General features: G+C 32.1%; 1 protein-coding gene across 1 annotated transcript in view; it reads right to left on the bottom strand.

Annotated features, from left to right (window-relative positions):
* GRIK2 (glutamate ionotropic receptor kainate type subunit 2) overlaps nt 1-20,378 on the bottom strand; it is a gene marked incomplete at its 5' end in the record, with an annotated part of 393,079 nt that overhangs the window by 219,829 nt on the left and 152,872 nt on the right. The window contains 2 exons of the mRNA XM_082757228.1: nt 14,601-14,774; nt 16,959-17,012. Of these exons, the coding sequence (XP_082613354.1) occupies nt 14,601-14,774; nt 16,959-17,012 (228 nt within the window). The remainder of the gene's footprint in view (nt 1-14,600; nt 14,775-16,958; nt 17,013-20,378) is intronic.

Raw genomic sequence — 20,378 nt, 5'->3', positions numbered from 1 at the left:
TAAGTCCAACGGTTCATAAAATCTAAAACTTGCTGTGGGGTAAAGAAAGTTCAGATCATGCGAAACTCAAGCAGTGAATATATATTGTGACAAACGCATGCTAGTCAATGCTCTCACAGGTGATTCTCTGTCTAAACTTCCATTAATAATTACATAAGCTCAATATGGCTGTAAAAGAGAATTTGCTTTTAGTATAATAAGCATTTATAAATGATACCCTGTGTTTTCAATTTCAGTTTAGACACAAAGACATAGGAATTCTTTTGTCTTGGTAATTTGTTTACAGAAAGCATCTTCTCCAGGTTGAAATAAATACTTAGGTACGAGTTTTGTGTTTTTCAAATATTTTTATTAGTACACTTTTATTTTACATAAAATATCTCCAGTGAGAAGAAAATAATATTTCAGTGATAATATATTTTAATGTTTTAAAAGATAAAGTTATTTCTCAGATTTCCTTGAGGTTAAACTGTTTGTTAAATGATTCCTATTATTATTATTATTATTATTATTATCATCATAACCATTATTATTAAATAGATATAGAATTTTCGGGTGAAAGGGGATCACTTGAGGCATTAGAAACTTTCAGTAAGTGGTAGTTCTGGTGAAAACTCAGGCCATCTCCAGGTCTGGGTCTATTATTAGCCATGGAAATGTTTACTGTGGCAGTCAAAGCAATATTGCTGAGAAGGCAACAGCACTTCAGGAAATGCCTGCAACAGAATTCTATCACTTCTAGCAGCCAATCTACCAGCAGAAAAAAGCATAAAACAGACTCTCAGTCTGGTTTATTCATTAATCTTCTCTTTACCTCATTAGAAACATCTGGTTTTTTGTTGTTTTTTTTTTTTTCAAAAAATAAAACAAAACAAACAAAAAAAAAGAAAAGAGAAAAAAAAATCCCACTTCTCTGTAGAGAATAGGAATCTGAAGAAAAGCCAAAGCAATTATTAGTAATGTAAGCATTTAATTGCAACACATGCTGAAATTCAGCTCTCCAAGTAGGAATACTATATTTGCAGTATCAGTGTGTTTTCATGTTTAATTCCTTTAAGAGCATGAAGCTAGGCTCATGCAATGTAGTACTTGTTACTTAAAGCTACCAGTATCCTAGCCATTTTCTGAAATGCCAATATGTAGAAAAGAAGAATACACATAATCTCAGTTTCCTGACCATCACCTTATTAAAGAAAATCAATAAACAATGATGACGCCTACGAGAAAACAAGTAACCCCGCAAAAGAGAGTCTCACCTTTCAAACACAGTAGCTTAAAATGGAAAATCATTCTAATTATTTTTTTAATTGGGGATTTCTTGTAAGTTTCATTAAGCTATTGTGAAAACAAATCTTTCAGTTCTGCATCCTGGATCCAAACTAATGGGTTAATTAATACCCATTAGTGTTCCATGGACAATTGGTACATTATGGCCATTTAATTGCAAATAATTTTATTTCTCTGCACATTGTTTATATTTATCAGAATAACATATAAATAATGTATCTACCAATCACCTATCACCCAATTATTTCAATTTCTTTCAAAATAAAATCACTAACTTTCACAACAAACAAAACCTAAGAGTATGGTCATAAGCCAGCAGTGATGTAACTAAAGATTTACTTTAGTCACATCTATTGCCTACTGAATACATATCTTTGTGAAAATACTTAATCTCTACTACCTCTAGAGTTTCAAAAAATCATTGAATTAACAGTATCAGATAGAAAAACAGATATTACTAATTCTGTACAGATGACACTGCTCAAAAACTTACTCCAAGTACCCAAATTACATCATTTGGTAGGTATAGTGTAAAACTAGATTTAAATATTGGCACAAAAAAACATCTGGGGGTGGGGGGGGAATAGAGGTATGAAAGGTGGTAATTATTTCAGTAGGTTTACAAGCCTGAGATAGGAACACATCCCAAATAAAGCACTGAAAAAGAAAAGGAATGTATGCATATTATAGCTTTTCTTATTATTTAATATCGTCCTAAGCTACGCAGTAATTTTGCTCTAGCAAGGAACTCAACTATGCACCTGCTACTTCTTGCTCTCACTGGCCCAGTTTACAGCTCTGCAGGCAATAGAAGAAATGTACCTGGCACACCGAGGTACCAGAACTGAAACTGTTTGGACCACAAAAGGATACATACCTTACATTTCTGAAATTCCTTTGTACTTTACCACCCTTTCCCTTCTTATTTTTTTTTCCTACAGAATTCAATATATACATGTAACTTTTTTTTTTTTTATTAGAGTTAAGCATATAGTATACTTGTAAATGCTTAATTTTTAGGAAGATTACTTCTCACATCAGATTTTAAGACACCTGAGAAAAGGATTCCTGTCTTGCAATTTGGTCTTGCAATTTACTTTCTCTGATGCTCTATATACAAACCCTCCTTTCTTACACATACATCTGAAAACTATATACTATTAATCCTAATTTCCTAATCGTAAATCTGGGAAAATCACTGTGATTTTAATGTAAAATTTCAGTTAGTGATTTATGGGTATCTTTTATTAAAAACAAAAACAAAAAACAAACAAACAAACAAACAAAAAAAAAAAACAGCATCAAGTTTAGCATGGTGTACAAATGGCTGGAGACAATCTATTGTAGTCACTCTGGACAACACCTACTGTATTGTTTGATACACACAGAATATCATTTCCTTTCCTGCAAGCATCCTTTGCTGAATCACTGAATGGAAATTCCTTGCAGAATAACAGTTACTAGAAAAGTACGGATTTTAGTATTGTAGAGAGAAAAATAATGACAGCTACTGTTAGTAGTACAAAGAAGAAACTCTTAATAAAATTGTGGATTTTTTTTCTTCATTTTTGGAAATAATATACCTGCTCACAGTATATTATAAACATTAATAATTTTTACCAAGTGTCAAAAAGAACATTAAAGTGTTTCCCTTTAGAAAAGCTTAATAATTAATCACCAAAAAAAAAAAAAAATATGAACTGAAGAGCAGAACCATATAGCCAGAATTATCTAGTACAACAGAATTATCCAGTAAATATTAAATGTTTAAAGATGCACACGGATACCAGAAGATACTGAAATTCAAACTGAAGACAGGGTGGCATTTATATTTATTCAGTAAAACTGAATAAAACTATTTAATGTATTATGACACACATATTCAGGCACACTAGAGAAATCCCAGTTGGGATTAGTAATTAAACCTGAATTGAAAAGCATAATAATTTAATGAATCAAACCTTTTACCAACAACAAAGAACTACCTCCCCAAGTCATATCAAAACTGCTTGAGCTTGATTTAAAAAAAAAAAAAAAGAAGAAAAAAAAGAAAAAGAAAAAAAAGAAAGACCACAGACATCGTGGTGGAAACGATGACTATCTGGAAAGTCAACGGACTATTTAACGGAAAATAATGTTTTCAGATTTTATTTCACCACCATTACATTCCTCCAATGAGACATTATCTGGTAGAGGGGGCCTTTATTCCTTTCTGGAATAAAATTTCCATGCATGTAGCATAACAATTTTTATAATAATATGCAATCATAAGAAATTCCAACTACGGTGTATGCTTTCCCAGCATGGTACCTCAACTGCCCAGTGAACTCAAAAGATTTAATGTTATCCCCACTACTGACTGTTGAAGCCTTCGTTATCTAACCTTGGCCTACTTCATAGCTCATACTTGATCAAAAATATTTTTGTCCCGTAGTTTGTCTTCCCAGAGGGCACTACTCCACTAGAATAAGACACAAACAGATTTACATGAAAAATGTGTTCTTACTAGTTAGAGACCTCTAGGTCTGATGTGTTGAACAAGTATTGAAGTGTATTTGTTGTTTTTCTTTTTCTTAAGCAATCCTTGGATTCTTGCTGTTGTCCAGAGAATGAGATGTTTAAAGAACAGCATCACAATAAATTAGCCTATGTAATTTTATGTACACCATATTGGTATATGTATCTACAGTCGACTTTTAAGTTTATAAATATCACTATGTATATTACCAAATTAATTCCCTGTGCCTCTATACTTACCTCTATACTTCAGGAGCTCAATCAATCAATAGACCACAAAATAGTAAAAGCTAACACATTTCTGGGATGTAAAAAGCAGTTTTACACTGCAAACTAGAAAACTTGTACCACTGGTACAACAACCACTGGTCAAAAGGTATATATAGATTTGCCAGGTTTCCCCAAGGAGTCCAGGACAGTCCAGTCAGGAAGTCTGTGGATATCACCTTCCAAATTAATCTAACAACTTAATGAAATAATTTGCCAGAAGTCCTCCAGCTGCTAACTTGATGTTCCCTGCTTTCAATTCTAGATACACACTACTATGATACTACCTGCATAAGGACATCCTACTTCTAACACACATGTTAACATGAAATCACACTGTCCAGACAACGGACTAGGACAAAAATTGTAAGTATTGTAATAAAAAGATTTTTTTCAGTTTAAAGATCAATAAATAAATGTTTCTTCTCAGCAAGAACATTCCTTCAGATACAGTTATTTTTATTTGGAATATGACTGCAAAATAATTCAAACTATGGAATTATGTCAGAATAATTGCCCTGTAGTATTTTAACAAAACATAAGACTAAGAAATCCAAAGCAGTCTAATATTATTAGATAATCTAATATTAAAACAGTCTAATATTATACTACTTAGCATTAATTGTCAGGTGTAATTTAAGATTAGAACAGTGTATGAATTTTGTTATACATAACATCTGCACTCTGCAGAATCACAATAATTGCAAGTATAAACAGTCTGTAAAGAACCCATGTGTCAAATAAAACCTTTTGAGGGAGAGGAGAGGTTATATTTTACATAAGTAATATTGACAACAATCAAATCACTAGGTGTATAATATTTGCAAAGAAGAAATAGCAACTAATAGTATTTTTTTTTTATAAGTATTGAGAGAAATCTCATGCACATCATATTCTTCTCAAAATAATATATTTCCAGTAGCATTTAACCACTAGGCTTGATTGAATAATTCTGTAGCATTAAGATGCATACATATATATAAATATATATATATATATAAATACTTATTTCCAGGACATTACGTGGCCCCTCATTTATTTGAAATAGGATACAGTCTTATCTCTGCTGCTTACGTACTATATATATTCTTGGGCCTTTGGAAATGGGAGTATGAAGGCTATAAAAAGTGAAATCTCCATTTTACACCATGATAGTTGCATTTAGCACAGTATTTTTTCATCTAGTTCCTATGCTGAGTGTAGCTTGGGGCTGCAGAGGCCTCAGGTGCACAAAGAAAACATATAATAATGAAAGCATATTAATTTTGTCTCCAGCCTGATGTGAAGGTACTCACATGTAGATTCAGGTTGATGCTTGAATATTCCTACATGCTGTTTAATGGCTTTGTCTGTGCACTTGTGGCCACTGTATTCCCACGTCTGTTTAAGAGGAAAATATATTCACTGCTACAATTCTAGCTAGAAGCTTGATTAAGCTGCCTAAATACAGGCATATAGCACCATCTGAAATATTCAAGGGTACCTGAGACACACACAAAAGATGGGCAGACATGACTGTGGACTTATAGGAGACCTGTGCTCTTCTGGAAGGGCAGGTGGAAGCCAGGAAAAATATCCTGTAGCATCTGGAAAGGCACTAAAAATGAGTTCATGGTGTTCTGGACAGGAAATTATACCCCAAGATTAATTTAAAACAGTAAACATTTATCTTATCTGAATGAAAGTCCCCATGAAGACTACATGTACTACATGAACCCATTTAAAATTAGAAACTGTTGCATCTTAATTAAATAAGCAAAAATTGATTTATAGGAAGGAGTAATAAATTTTATTAGGCAAATCAATATACATCTGGAAATAGGAAAACGTTCACTCACATGCCTTTCTATGTTTTTCATCAGAGAGAATGGTATGCCCAGAAGCTTGTTTATTTCTACCAGCTACGTCAGCCAGTCTAGTAATTAGAAAATATGAATCATAACAGAAAAAGTAACGCATTCTTGTTTTTCACAATGAATGGAGACAGTCAGAGCTTACCAAACTATGGCCAAATTAAAAACCTGAATATCCAAAGACATATTTACAATTTTCACTCTTTTTCACTCCGTTATCACTTATATTATTTAATTCACCATCAAAAAACAAAACAACAAAAACTCTTCAGTGTATTTGCATTACCATATCTAACCTAAGCATGAATGTAGCAAACTAAAGTTTAGCCTAATTAAACACATACTGATTTCCATTGGGCCATGATATTACCTACAACATATCTTTCAACCTCACTGTTGAGTACATACCAGCCCTAACTAATAGGCTGTGCCACTGTGAAGCTGGGGAGCACATGGGGCTAAATTGCTGGTCCCTTCACTGCACAAATTAAATGACTTTTGTTGCGAAGTAACTCATGGCTCCACTGCCACCATTCCACATCCTGTACAACTGTAACCTAATGATTTCTAGAGTTGTTCATTCCTGCAAATAAGTCTGCTGATTACCAGCTTTCATTATGCTGCTCCTAAAAACATCATTCTTTAACCATAACAGCAAAGAAACAGAATAAAAGTAACAGTGCATTTTGTTTCACCTTTTGTGAAAAGTTACAATAAATATAGTGCAGAAATAAATGATTACACTGAATTTCAAAATGTTTCTCTTATGACAATTATCTTCTTGGACACAGGTGTTTATGGTATACTGGGTTACAGTTCCCAAACTTTAAATTTCATACAGTGCAGATACTTGCACATTTCATAACTAAAGGCATTTAGGTTCCTATTTCAAAAAATACCCCATGCTAGTCTTACAGACTACACATGAATTTTTGAAAGTTGCAAAAGCTCTGCCATGTCCCTACTTGCTGTTATGCTAAGAGTTCCCTCTATTACTTTCTAAAGATGTAGTAGGAGAGCTCTAACATACAAGCATTGTATGAGTGTTACTATGTTTATAAATAAACTGCGCACATCCTCAAACCACATCTGGATGAATCCTATGCAATCAGCAAGAGGCTGCAACAGCGGCAGTTCAGGTTGAATACAGGTTCTTCACCTACTGAGAGGGTGGTCAGGCACTTGAACAGGCACCCCAGTTGAACAGGCCACGGCACTGAAGTGCTGTGCTGGAGTTCAAGTGTTTGGACAACACTCTCAGATACATGATCTGGTTTTGGGGTGGTTCTGTGCAGACCCAAGAGTCTGACTTGATGATCCCTGTGGTTTCCTCCTTAGGATATTCTATGATTCTAAACCTTCCATATGGGAGAAGCTGCAATTTATTTCTGCTAAGTGCTACATGACACTTGGGCATATCTTCTCTTCAAGGACAGAATTGCAAGTTTCTGATAGATCTTGTCTCCTAAAATAGCAAGAAAGACTACATGCAAGAGTCAAATATTTAATAATGTAATTAATTCTCAAAATAGCTGACATATTTCTAAAACATCTGACAGCACAAAACCTCACATAGTCCCTAAACTCATGAAGTTAACTGTGCCTAGGGGAGACTTCTAGCTTGTAATGGAGTAATAAGTAATTGTTTAGTGTTTTCTTTGAAGTACACATTTGCTGCCACAGTGTTTTACTGAACACGTCTCATCAGCAAATCCAGAAAATTCCTTTTGCTAAAGGGATAATTATAAAGCTGTCTACATAACAAGCTATCCTCTTTGAAGCTCTAAATCCAAGGCTGTTTTTCTGTAATGAGTATTTCTCTTTATTTTTATGGATTTTTTCAGACTCAGAAACTTAACAAAACCCTTTTCTCATCAAATCCTTCTGTCCAGTCACAGTGCCTGCTAGCAGTTACTGAAGTATTATTTAGCTAGCTACCTCAAATATAACTGTTATTTCTCAGTTGTTAGGTAGAGATAAGAAATTGCAGTCTCATAAATATCCTCTTGCTGTTAACGGAATTAAATGACTAATTTCTAACAAGTTATTCAACAAATTGGAAGCCCTCTTCATCTTCCATAAAATAACACTAAATCAACACTAAATCAAAAAGATCGCCATTTCAAATCACAAATATAAACACGTATGAAATAATTTATTATTCTAAAGAAATCAAAGCATACTCTAAGGAATTAGTAGGAAGTAAAGCAGCTGCAAGTGCTGTTAACGCCTCTAGATGAACACCTAAACTTCATTAAAGCACTAATTCAACAAGTGAAAATATCATACTTGCTTAAGTATTTAATTAATCTATGGTTACTCGGGGATTAAAAATAGAAGTCTATTTTCCAAAAGGAAAACAAAATTGAATTCTAATAGAACTTTCTTCTTCACAGTGCAGAATTTGTATCTAGTGTAATAATGCAGATATTTAAATCAGTTTGTACAGTCATTGAAAATCCTGACATTAGGGATGAATTGAGTCAAATAAAGTAAATTAAACTTCAGAAGAGTGCTGAAGGAAAGCCCTTGATGGCATCATAAATGTTTGCTTCATTTAGGAAGAAAGGAAAGCAGAGTATTTTGTAGAATACTTAAGATACTTAATACACAAATACTTAAGAAATTGAGGTCCAGAACAAAATTAGATTAAAACATGAACCAGATATACAAACTACTGCTATTACTAACAGTGTACATTTCCAGTTTTGCATCTCCCTGACTTCTTGAGATAGTAACTAAAAGCTCTATTTTAATATTGTTTGGTTTAAATTAATCTATCCCTTTATTGCTGTAGTATTTTGTTCACCTAACTTCGATTAAAATGCATCAGAGACACAAAGATTGTGTAAAATTTCCTTGTGTAAAATGTTTTTTGAGCAGGGTATTGAACCTGGGAAATATATTCTTGTCTTTCATAGCAGCAATACATTCTTGTCTTTCATGCCATCCATATTATTCATGTCCAATTCTCTGGTATGAAAGCTACTTCTCATTTTCATGAAAAACTTGAGTAGACTTCGGTTATATCATGGCAAAAAAAATGAACTACTTTTCTTAATTTCAGTTTCAGATGGGTCCTAAGCCTTTCCTCACCCTATTAATTTCTTCCAATCTTGTCTAGAATGGAAAAAAAGTAAACTTTTCAACTGAATTAACTTAATCAAATTAGTTTAACGTGATTCATAATGGTTTATCAAAAAGTAGGCCAAAGGGCTCTCGCAGATTACAGGCTCTTTCACCTGATTACAGTTGACCATTTAACATTTTCTTTAAACAATAGGCATATTCATTACAGGATTTTTCAACCATATTAATTTAATGTAACTGAAAATATACTATTGTTGTGCATCCACACTTAATGTCCTTCTGCCATTCTTTTATTTAACAATTTTTTGTCTTATGATTAAATTCAGTAATACTTCTCAGAATATTAAACTAATATTCCTGACCACAAAGCTAAAATTAACATTCTGATAAACTAGACTTCACAGGAAAGTCATGGGACTTAGATGTTGAGAGGCCACTTAGTGGAAGCTTTCTTACAGAAGGCTTCAGAGGAAATGAACAAAGACTATATGAATATACAAATGTATTGGGTGTGCAAATATGGAGAACTATTCAGGTGAAATTACCTGTGCTTTTACAAATCCAACATTATTCACTCTTTCACTTCCCTTTCAAAATTCAAAGGCAATTATCACCTGTGCATTTTTACTGTATCATGCAGGACTGTCTGAGACAGCTTTTTGGTGGGAATGCACTTGTGACTGAGAAAGACGTATAAATGTATTTCTCGCAGCGATTATTGCATGTTTTTTCAATTGTGTATTTAAAGAAAACTTCCTAGGATCTACTGTCTTTATCTGAGAAAGGCTTTTACAAATTTTAATTTTTCTATTATTTTTCTGAGGAAACCTAATATTGACCTGATCTATAGCATTCTCAAGTACCACAGTGCTTTCCTGCACCTGCCATATAAAGCTACTAAAGTGAATATTAAAGCATGGAATTAATAATCTGAACAGAAAAAAGCAAACTCCTTCCTACATAAGATGAAAGCAGATAGCTAAATCGAATGATATGCAAAAGTAATTAGTACAGAACACTTTATGTTAATGAAGAAGCTGAACTTGTTAGGTCATCTTAATTATAAATCCTAACTTCTGACTCGAGGCATAAAACACTGTGGAAGATTAATAGCTGTACAGTAGAAGAATTCTGAACTTCCATCACTATGCACGTTCTACTTTGCTTGGTCTGAATGATGACTGTCATATATAAATGCAGGAGTGCGTTTATGCTGTTCTATTGTGGTTTTGGTTTGGTTTGGTTTGGTTTCTTCTTTCTCAGTGTATGCCACTTTGACTGACTTGATGTTGAGTCAGGTATACCAAGGCAAATTTTCTTGAAAATTGTGCATTATTCCTCTGTTCTACAGAATATTCTTTTATTAATACAGCATAGATGACAGCACTGTTTGAATTTAACAAAAATACTCAGTAATCATTACTAAGATTTTTTTTCTTTCTGTCTTGCAGGAAAATCTAAAATCCAATTTTTTCTCCAGGCTAAATCAGAATGAACCCATGCAAAACCAAAACTTTTTATGAAATAAAACCTAGTTACATAAAATACATATTTTTATTTAATTCTTATTTTTTAGACTTACACTATAAATTCATTTTTCTAGAAGAAAAAATATATTTTTATTCCAAGTCAAAGATTCCCTCTGTTTCAGACTAGTTTCAGTCTCTCTGCTTCTGAATTGCAGTCTGCAGTGTTGAAATACTTTCAAGACCACAGAAGCACAAGTCTACATACATTAATCTATCATCATACTTTTGCACATACCCACATAAACACACTAAAAATCAACCCATTTGTAAAGTCTGAGAGGACAAAGAGTAGGGAGTGTCCCTGTCCAAGTCAGAGAGCTGGAACCAAATGATCCTTAAGGTCCCTTCCAATTCAACTCATTGATCATATGATTCTGTGATCATACAAAAACAATAATCAGAGCATTTTTAAATTCAAGACTGCTGAGATACTCAGAAAAAAAAAATTACAGATTACAGAAAATAATATAATCTTTTAACTGGCTTATTAAGCTAAACCACATGTGCACATGTATTTATGATATATGTATGATAGAGGTACAAATATAGCAAAAGGATAAGAAAGAACCACTTTGATTTTCATTGGACCAAATAATAAATACGAAAGAACTATCAAAAGTATAAATGAAATCTCTTAATATTTTAGTCATGATATAAAAGCCACTTCAATAAAAGAAAATCACTGAACCTTCCACAGGATTTCTATGTATCATATTAAAATCATCATATTCACACAGTTCTACTGTGTGAAAGTCACCAACTTAGACCTTACTAGAAACCATGCATATTTGATTCTTATGAATAAACAAGCAAACCTTTTATCACAACAAGCTTGTGTAAAGAAAATATGTATATATTCTGACACAACACATTCAAATTCTGAATATTTACTGAAATACTTCCAGACTTGCCTGAGAAACATAAAGAACAAAGCTGGTTCTTCTGTGGTTACTGTCCTACATCACAGAACAGATTTACAGAATTATTATTTATTAAATAATAGAATGTTTAAATATTTTATCATTTATTAAGCAGGTGATTTTTTTTTTCCAAAGCCCACACAAAGGAAGTTCAGAAACCCAATAACTAGAGTGTAATGTGCTGGAAATTTTGTTTGTTGCCACTAATCTTTTCAGGTATGCTAAAGCATCACCTTTCCCAGACCTGTCCTGAGCATCAGCCTGGAAACAAAGGAAAAACTGCCCTAATTGAAATCAATAGGCTCCATACTTGGAATTATAACTTGGAATCTTATAAAGTTACAAGATGAAATTTTATACCCCCTTTTCATCATGTTGGTATACTACAGGTCAGATTATGAGGAAAATAACATCCTAATAAGAGATTTACATATGTCTGTGGAAAACAGCTTTAAAACAGAAAAAAAAAAAAAAAAAAAAAAAAGACGGAACTCTATGAATTACAAATAGCAAAATGTTGCAATAAATATGATTAAATGTCAGAGTTAAATTCACAGTTCCAACTCTGGCAAGATGGCTACACTGATTTGCATATAGTAGAAAAGTGGAAGAAGGACACAACACAACCAACTGAGCTTATAAACTTTGTGATCCAAAACTGCCTGGTTTTACACCTCTGGAAACTAATCAGATTTGCCTGAGGTCTCTACTCAGAGAAATACAAACCTTAGTTTTTCATTTGGCAAACTGGAGTTTCAGGTGTTTAAACATCTTGTTAAATGGCATCTAGCTAGTTGGCTCAAGCTAAATTAACCCATTAAAAACCAGCAGGTTTTTGCTACTATTTTACTGAATAAGCTGTCATCAACCTCTGAAAATAAAACTTTCCTATTTCGGCCCATATCATTTACATACAGTATTCCTCAGCAGCAATTAGTGCAGCACCTTTAATTCCTCAGTGCATTTCTGACTTTAAATACACATTAACCACAGTGCAATGTCAGTCAAATTTGACAAACCTAAGAACTATTGACAGTAAATCAATAAAATGACTTATTTTATTCTACTGAGCACAGGAAGAACTTTGTGCAACAGTGTCATGACATAAATTACTTTTATGTCTTCTATAGACATTTATTTTAAAACTTACATCTTGTGTATGCCTTTTCTGTATCTAAAAGCTAGATTATAAAAGCTCTTTAAGTACCTAAAATTTATCAAAATTATTAGGCCTTTAAGTAACCTTTAAATGCTATCTGCATTTCTCAGGTATCTAAAACACAGGCAATCAAACTGCATTTAGATGTTTCGTCTCCATAAACATTTCCTCTAAAATATTCACAACATTCTGTGTGAATACTTGGTTTTTGTGGTTACTACAGAAACCACTTAGAAGTACAAAGAGGGTTCCAGAAAATAATCCTGTATGCTTTTCATGCACTTATTTATCCTCTTCTGTCTGGAAAGTAATGTTGTAACGTATCATCTTATGCAGTACACTAGCTATAATAAGCTTCTGCCTTACACCAGAATCTTTTCTGAGAGTGACACTTTCTTTAGAGCACCACAAGATGAAAAACATGTGATTGGCCCACAGAACTCTATTCCAATCTTTATCGCTGTGTGGCTTTTTTGACCATGGTAATACAACTATTGTTTGCACTCAAACCATCCAAAGGTTTGAGGTCAATTACATTTGTGATCAAAGCATAAAATATACAACTCCAGTGAGCGAGATGAACTGCTAAAATTTTTATGTTGAAAAGGGTAAAAGTCAAATTAAAGAGTTAATGCAAAATGGAAGCATGAAGCAATGACTTCAAAGCATCAGCTCTATATGAACTACATATATTCTTCAAACATTTCTAAAATATTGGCATGTTCATTTGCTTATTTGAAATTATTTAGAGAAATTAACAATGAAACTTTACAGATCCCATCATACAATACTTCAGAAGTGCAACACAATGAAACTATTGCATAAGTTAATTTTTAAAATGTTTCCAATTTTCATTTTCAGTACACTATTAATAACAATAAAATAAAATATTTTTGTTTTAAAAGTTAATTTTCTAAAAAAAAAGACAAAAAGAAAATTAACTTTTAAAAACTCATATCAAGTGTAATTTAGTAGCAATATCCATTAAATCTTTATATGTTATCAACAGAAAAAAACATTCACAAGATTACTTATGTTACATGACTCATCTAACACAATCTAAACAACTGTTATATAAATCTGATATCAATCTTCAAGGAACAGAGCCTAGCATTTTTTCAAATATGAAATATTTGAATCTGAAAAGGCTTCTAAAAATCTAAAGAGCAGTAGAACTCTGTCAGCAAAGGTGTTACACATCACCCCTGATCCAGACGAAGTGGAAAATTAGATAAATACATTGCAATAACTTCTAATAAATTTGAAAATTAAATTGGTCCGAATGCAGGATATGTTTTCAAATAAATCCTTCCGTACCACTATAATATTAGATTTAATTTTAACTAATGAACAGAAAGCCACTTAAAACCCAGCAATGAAAGTTTACTTGCATGAAGGTGATTTTGATTTTCAGTAACTAAAGAGACCAGAATAATTGCAATGGAAGGGAAAAAAAAAATATATATATCATACTATTTACATTAATGTGCAGAAACTGGACATTGTGCAGAAACTAGAAAGATGAAATTCTTTATACTTTCCATTTAAAAAAAGTAAATAAATAAAAAAGGATTATGCAGAAGGGAAATAATAAAAATTTCATTTACTAAAAAAGTAAACATCATTATGAAAGAAATACCTAAATGAATAAAATAATTAAATATTGAGGAGACATTGTGATTTAGCTTGATTTTTGTTGGGATTTGACATGATGCCACACTACTTTTGCCAAGAAGGGAAATACAGACTGGATTAATACATTTACAATGTGGTATTATCATTTAGAAAAATACAGTATGTGTGATTTTTTAATAAAGTTGATATGCTATGTTTTCAGTCTACAGAATATTAAAACAAACACCCCAGCAACTGTTTGAATAAAGATTAAAGTAATATTTGGCCTCATGCCTCTAAACAATTTTAGTCACAGAAATGAATTTTTTCCTTTGACAGGAACACTAAACAGTGATATTCATACCGTCATAAATCCATCCAGCAAACCTGAATCAGGTTTAGGAGGTGCTTGCAATCTCTCCATAGACCACTTTTCAATGATAGATGACACCTGGCTATTTTCCGTGTTTAGAATTCTGAATCCTGTCATGTTAACACCGCTATACCGATAGGGCTCCACATCCAAGGCAAACAGGTCCTGGAGAAAAAAAAAAAAAAAAAAGCCTGTTTAGGGTAAGTTCAGTTGCAGAACTATATCTCCTATTAGTCAGAAATGTTCCAGTAGGCATAAATTTTATTAATAATTGCTACAAATACTATTACTAATCATTTCTTCTTTGGCTTACCAAAACATACTTTAAATGATAAAAATAAACAGAACAGTCTCCTTTTATTTTCAGTCACTATGAAACTTTAATATGTTGACCTTTAACCACTAAAATAAGAGTGGGGGATGGGGAGAATGTACATGGCCTTCACACTTCTTGCAGTTTTTGATTATTGTTTACATTTAACCAAAAGCATTCTTCACATTTATCAATCATACTTCCAAACAGACATATCTTTGATTAGTAATTTCTCTCTACAAGCATAACCTTTGCCAATTGATGTAATTTTAATATATATGTATGTACACGTATGTATATTTACCTTCCTTCAGCACACACAGAGGCAAACATAAATGAATAAAAAGAAGAAAATCAAATTTTGGATCAAGCAACTAAACTCATGATTATTCCAGTCCTTTGATAGAAACCTTAGAAATAAAGTAGACAATAGGAAATTCAGGTAAAAGATCAAGTTTTAATTAGATTAAAATAAATAAATAAATAAATAAAATTAAAAAAAAAAAAAAAAAGATTAACAAAACAGTCATGACAACTCTTAGCTGAACCAAAACAAATTCTCATTTGGTTTACTTCTTATTTTTTGTTTCCTTTTAAGTAAAATTTTGAAGTGATATAATGAGGTGACATAATCACAGACACTACTGTTCCGTAACATATTTTTAGTTTCATTGAACACAGACATTCTCAAAATCATTTAAACTTTGTTTTTAATTTATTTTTATTTTTTTCTTGTTGGCTGTATAATACAGTTTAAATTTCCATTAAATGGTAGTGTTGGGTGTAGTATTTGTCTGAATCCATTTACTTACTAACTAGAACTGAAGAAAATATAATATGTGCTATGGAAAACCAGAGTATAATTCATTATTCATTGTTGACACTGAGCCTCCCCAAAATCAAGCAGTCTCTAATCATTTTCAATTATAGCTAGTAATTATAATAACATTTTCCATGACACCTAAGGTGCTACAGGTGCTAAAGTGCTTTTAAGTTATACATTTACGAATAACCTAACTCCTGTCCTCTTTCTAAAGAAACAAAATATTCTATTGTGAAGGAAAGACCGACAATAACTATAACTATGTTACATCTTTCCCTTTAAAAGCTCTCTATTTTTGCTGTGAAAAAAACTCGCAACCCCAGGTGTAATTATTTATTCCAAACACATTCGTGTTTACTCTGGAATATAATAAATGTACAAAACAATATTATATCCATATATTACAGAAACACACAGGTTGGCATATAATGAGCTACAGCATTAGATCCTGAATCAATCATAGGAGAGCATGCAGAAGACTGCTAAAAACACTGTGACTTGAAAATTTATTTGACAGGACTTTCAACATATAAGGTAAGAAGCAATTAATATATCAAAACAACTAATTTCTGATGCATGTTCCAAAGATACATTGGAAAATCAAAATCTATAATCTGTCTGCACACTTTAAAGTATTCTTTGATAATTCCAAATGCATATAATCCCTGTCCCTTCTAAAACAGCTAATGTTCCAATAAGGAAATAAGAATGACAGAAACTCTGTTTTTTAAATATAGCTTTAAGAATAAAAATTAAATGCATGGTATGTATGGACAGCATACCACTCAAAGAAGCAATTTTCACCAACAGCAAAAGACAGAAAACCTAGGATTAATGAGGGAAGTTTCATTTCATGCAACCCTGAATCCATAGGTGATAGCACAATTTAACCTTCTAAAGTAAGAGAGAGACTTGCAAAGGGTATTTTGTCTTTACAGTTCTAATGAGCTTCACAAATTATTTTGTTAAAGTTTTAAACTGTAATACTACAGTCAGTTGTTCTCTCAGGTCTGTCAGTTTGCCAGGCATGCTGTTGAACAATAATTAAACCATTCTGATGAGTTTTCATTGAAAGTAAGAAAACTCAACAGAGAAAACATCATGTACTTACACTCCAATCCAGAGAGACTTTTTTTTCACTTTGTAAGGTAATATAATTAAGGAAAGTGACATCTTTGTTAGATGTCACCATATGTTTTTATAAGCCACTTACCAGTGTGGTAAAGATATAGTGATAGTATTCTGTCATCATTCCCATAGCTAAAGCCTTAAAAAAATAAACAAAAGATTAATGTTTCTGAGGACACACAATCCATTTTTATCACACTTACATGGTAAATGAAAAGCTGCAGAAGAACACTACTGGGATCAGACTACAGGGTTGGAATTGTACTAAAATTAGGTCAAGCAAGTCATTTCCTAGCAGCTAGAGCAGATTACTGACTATTAAAGGAATTTATGAAGCAGATCTTCTGATAGAAAGAATATTATTAGACTGTTTAGTACAGTAAATGTGAAAAAGGCTTATAGTTTTACATACTAATGGGTGCATTAAGTTGCCACACAAATTTTGAGTTGATAATATTTTCATTCATTATTGAACCCTCCCCTTAAAAAGAATAACCTGATAGGATATGTTTTTCTATTTTGATGAACAATATTGTGCATTTAAAACAAGGACCCAAGCTTATGCTTTAGATGTACATTTTTCCAACCATTAAAGAAAATACTCCTGATTCAAAGTTTCACTAGCAGAATACATAGCAACTTAATTTGTCTTTCTAACTTTGCATTATCAAATAGTCACTGATCATTTTAAAACTTCATACTTTTTCATTAACAGTATAAGAATAAATATTTGTAGATATGCTTTTAAAGTAATGAGCAAGGGATGTCTCATCACTATTCATTACAGACAGTTTCACCCAGAAAGCAGACACAGGTAAACAATATCTTCTTACTCTGCTTAAAAGCAACAATAGTCTAGTATGATTTATGAAAGCATTTAAGTACCTATAGTAATTTTTACTTAATTTTAGCACTGTAAAATATATATATATATATACAAACAATAAGGAATATTCTCTTCCCTCCGCAGAATTACAAACAGAATTCTTTGCCAAGTTTCTACCAGTTATACCTCCTCAAATGCACTGATGGCAATAATTATACAATTGTCACAATAGCAGAATCTGTATACAAAAGAATTATTGGTTTTGAAGGCAGTGAGAGCTTTTTTACTTGCAACATTGTCTGAGAAAATGACTAGTTTGTATGTTCTTTTTCAAATAAAAGTGAAAAGCTAAAACAAATTTGAAAAGGCAGCTGCAGATCAGATTTTTTTTTTTTTTATCTTTGACAAGATTGGAAAAGTGTTGTTACAGTTTTTGCCAAAGGATGTCTTTACCTGTATATAGAACTGTAGTATAGTCTACCAACAGCAATTTAAATTCTGCTTAACACAGGAAAACCATTATCTCATGAGAAATATTACAACTTCATTAGAAGCCATATAACACCAAACACAGCTAGCTTAAAAAAAAAAAAATGTAAAAAAAAAATATATTTTTTTTTTTAAATCAAGCTAAGGTATCTTTTTCCCTATATTTAAAACACTTGTACATTTAATACAAGGACTCAAGCTTATGCTTTAGATGTACATTATTCCAACCGTGAAAGAAAATACTCCTGATTCAAAGTTTCACTAGCAGAATACATAGCAACTTCTGTACCTTATCTGCTTATAAGGGGACTTTCATTCTCCAAACAATCTCTCCATAAGAATATTCATTATTCTGTGTTCTGGTATAGTCTCCTTTCCAGGTTTTTTCTCTCACTTTCCTCACTTTTCAAAAGACATCAATCCTTTTTCGTCTTGAAAACATTGTCAATGCTCTGCCTTCATTATTCCAGTGCTTCCACTAACTATTTAAATATTGTCTTCCTTCCCTGTTTCCCCGGAGATGCAGTTACCCCTGAGATTTGCCTTGATTTAATTATGTGGTCTGAATGGTGGGAATTTCTCTTGCATTCCATAATGTATTTTTGGCCAAAAAACAGTAATTGTCTTTTCACTGGCCTCTCAAAGTACTGTGTTGTTGTTTGTTTTTTTCTATATTTCCAACCTATTTTTATTCCAGCCAACTTCACTCTTAATCCTTCCAATCCCTCCCAAAATTAAATCCCTTGTCATGTCTCCCCAAGTTCTTCCTTCCATTTCTCCCACAAAATTTGCTTAATTCATGGTTTTCAAATGAATCTTTATATAAATAAAGACCTTTTTTATATATTAACATTTTTAGTAAACAACCATACACAGTGCTTTTGGAATTATATCTCTAAATAACAAATTGTCTTAACATACTTTTTGTCAATTTTGATAGCAGGAGCTCATACTCAGCTCCAGAATTACCAATTTTAGACATACTTAAAACATTGCAATATTGGTGCTGGATGGAAAATTAGACTACAGATTACAGTAAAAGATTACAGAAATTCTAAAAAGATCTAAACACTCATGAAAGAATTGTTCATTTAACTTCTTTCTATAACCTTTAGGGTGAAAGGAGAGGCTTGATAAAAACAGCTTATAGTTTGATTTAAAGAAATTTAATGCTCATTGTTGAGTCTTGGGACATGATTAATTACAGAATGCATTTTATTTTCTTCCTCATTCCTATAATATTTTTTATTTTCTTCTCCTATTTTTTTCACAATGTTTTATTTTTTGAAAGAAAAATCTCTTTTCACCTGAAAAGGACTAGGTGCAGTATAAATAACATACATTGATGGAGTTATTTTTAGTACTGGAGCTTTGTAATGCCTTTAATACGTATTTTCCATCTGCACTTTTAAGATGTTAAAATAATTAAACATACATTTAATGATTTGGATGAAACGAATTAATTAGGCTGGCTTATGTTAAGTGAAGAGCAAAAACCACCAGCAGATGTGGTGACTAGGAATTAATAGGAGTATTTTAATCAATGCATAATAAAGTAACAAATGATAGTATGCATGTATGTTTACTATTATGTTTAATTGTACCCAAAACAGTACCCCAAAGTACCTTTAAATGAATTTATTTTTTTTCAAATCTTAGAGGTTGTATTTAGTATTTACTTGGTTTTTCAAACTAAATTATTCAGTATGACAGCAAACACAATATAAACAATATTAAAGTCACTAAAAGCTGTGCATTAGAAATGTACAATATTATTTTGTTTTAGGTATTTTTCTTGTCATTACTGCAAATTATAACTCAATTAAGAAATATAAAAAAAAAAAAGGGGGGAAAGAAAAACAGCATCTGAGGAATTTCCAGTCTTTGGAACTCACTCACAAAGCTAAAGGAGATACGCAAAGGCATGCGTTTTTGCACACTTCAGGGTTACAGTAAGCTTTTTTTATGAGCTACATCCTTCGTATACCACTGTATACCTTTCCTTGGAAGACACCACTGGATTCTGATTCTGCAATATAAAGACTGTAAGTATTTGGTATTCTGCTGTATCTTGCTTACTCATCTTACTTGTATGCAACACAGCTAACACTATGCAACACAACTAACACTTGAAAGCACCTATCCAAATGTATTCAGATTCTTTACAGTCCTTATAGTAATGTAGGAGAA

The sequence above is a fragment of the Aythya marila genome (genome assembly GCF_965140915.1).
Source record: "Aythya marila genome assembly, chromosome: 3".
Taxonomy (NCBI): Eukaryota; Metazoa; Chordata; class Aves; order Anseriformes; family Anatidae; genus Aythya; species Aythya marila.
This window is presented reverse-complemented; position numbering and strand designations above follow the sequence as displayed.